The sequence below is a fragment of the Primulina huaijiensis genome, unplaced genomic scaffold, assembly GCF_012295235.1.
Source record: "Primulina huaijiensis isolate GDHJ02 unplaced genomic scaffold, ASM1229523v2 scaffold206550, whole genome shotgun sequence".
Classification (NCBI taxonomy): domain Eukaryota; kingdom Viridiplantae; phylum Streptophyta; class Magnoliopsida; order Lamiales; family Gesneriaceae; genus Primulina; species Primulina huaijiensis.
This window is the reverse complement of record NW_027354511.1, coordinates 1-1,785: the sequence shown is the minus strand read 5'-3', so window position 1 is coordinate 1,785 and position 1,785 is coordinate 1. Positions and strand designations below refer to the sequence as shown.

At 32.4% G+C, this 1,785-nt stretch overlaps 1 protein-coding gene and 1 long non-coding RNA gene across 2 annotated transcripts; one reads left to right on the top strand and one right to left on the bottom strand.

Moving 5' to 3' along the window:
• Positions 1-6: 6 nt before the first annotated feature.
• On the bottom strand, positions 7-1,537 carry LOC140966462 (RNA demethylase ALKBH9B-like; the record flags this gene model as incomplete). Its single annotated transcript, XM_073426739.1, has 2 exons — positions 1,275-1,537; positions 7-253 (listed from the first exon to the last, which is right to left on the bottom strand). Coding segments are annotated over exons 1-2 (404 nt in total), but the record flags the coding sequence as incomplete, so codon positions are not given.
• Positions 261-1,075, top strand: LOC140966463 (uncharacterized). The gene is made up of 2 exons (XR_012173366.1): positions 261-670; positions 709-1,075. It is a non-coding gene; the product is annotated as an uncharacterized lncRNA (long non-coding RNA).
• Positions 1,538-1,785: the final 248 nt, after the last annotated feature.

The window sequence follows — 1,785 nt, the reverse complement described above, 5'->3', positions numbered from 1 at the left end:
CAAGACTTCTTCACTGGAGTGCTCGTAAGAGGTGCTGACTGGATAAAGTCACTAGTTGATGACTCTTCAACTGGATGTTCGGACAACCCATCAGCCTCATCTTTCCAACTGCCCAATGAAAATGTTTCTGCGCAATCGTTATCATCCACACTATCTTTCCTACTTCCAGTGGAATGGGTACTACAATTACCCTGATATTCCACGCAATGTTGATGATCCATGATAACAGGAGTCGAAACAGTGACATTAGCTTCTGTTTGTAAGAGTTCAAAATCATCAGATAATGCATTCATTGTCAGCATTCAATCCGATAATTCAAAATTAATAATTGAATGAAAGGGGATAAAAAGAATCATGATAAAAACTAGTTAATGAAAAGCACATTAACAAATGAACAAATCAAACTGTGAAGGGGAATTATGCAATGACAGGATAATCAAAAACAGGAATCTGGAATAATTACTCAGCTGGAAAGGTGGAGCAGCTATCACACCAGTGGCCACTCTGAAGGATGATCTAGATTGATTAACCAGAACTGAGATATCTAACCAGACCTTTATTTTTGTTGTCATTTTCGATTACTCTTTCAAATTTTTATTCATTTAATCCTCCCATTTTATATAACATTATTTGTTGGTAAAAAATTCTAAAAGATAAGCTCTTGGATTTTGTTTTAAAGTCCATATCTATATCTTTTTTTTTTATAAGAAACAAAAGTCCATATCTATATCTCTTTTCAGTTGGCTTGTTAATTCATAAATCTACAAAAGAACATAATTGAAAAGAAATTAAATCCTCATAAGCAACACGCCTACAACGTGCATTGTACCAGTCCCGCAATTTTAAAGGGGAAAAAACAAATATATCTTAAATAACAGGAAGAAAAAACTAATTTTAACATTTATAGACCCTTGACACCAAAAAACCCAGCATTGCAGATATACTTTTCAAAACCAATTAAACCCCAAGATAAATACTCCCCTGATGATAGGAATAAAAACTGAAAAGAAACAACAATTATCCCCAAAAGAAAAAGGGGAAAAAAAAAAACCACTCGCAAATTTATTGTTTCTTTTTTTAACAAAAAACTGATTCCGCAAAGGGGTCGCATAAAAAATCTTCCAATTTACATTAGTTGTGACCCAAAAAAACTCAACTTGCACAATTAAGGAAAAAAATGACGCTATAAATTCAGTGAACGGGCAGAGAACATAACAACTTAAAGGTGCGCATATACATAAGTTAGAAAGACTACAGAAATAGAGCACGCAAACCTGAATCGAGAGATCGGATGTGATCGGAAAGAGTTAGCGTGCAGGTCTTGCAGAGGCCCGGGGACAGAAAAGGCAGCCAATTGGACAAGAATTCAGCGGCAATTCGGAGTTCTTCAGCGTTGTATTTAAGCAGAAATTGGTCCATCTCTGAGGTCATTGATCGATGAAAAGCAAAAAAATTAGGTCGGAGAAAAATCTAAAGGTGGTGAAGACTTCAATTTGAACTCCGGTTTATTGTGAATTTTGACGCTGGGACTTTTGTATTCGACTTTACTGATTTGATGTATAAACAAATGGATTTGGTGGATTGGAATTTTATTTTGCGGTTGATAATAATTCACTTTCACAATTAAAAATAATTTTTTTTATATTTAAAAAATTAAATTGCTTATTTTTATATTTTTTATTAATATTTATATAAATACTCATATAATTTTTATCAAAGAAAAAATTTATTTTAATTAGATAATTTTTTTTTAAGAAATGAAAAGAATATAAAGTTTATAAAGAT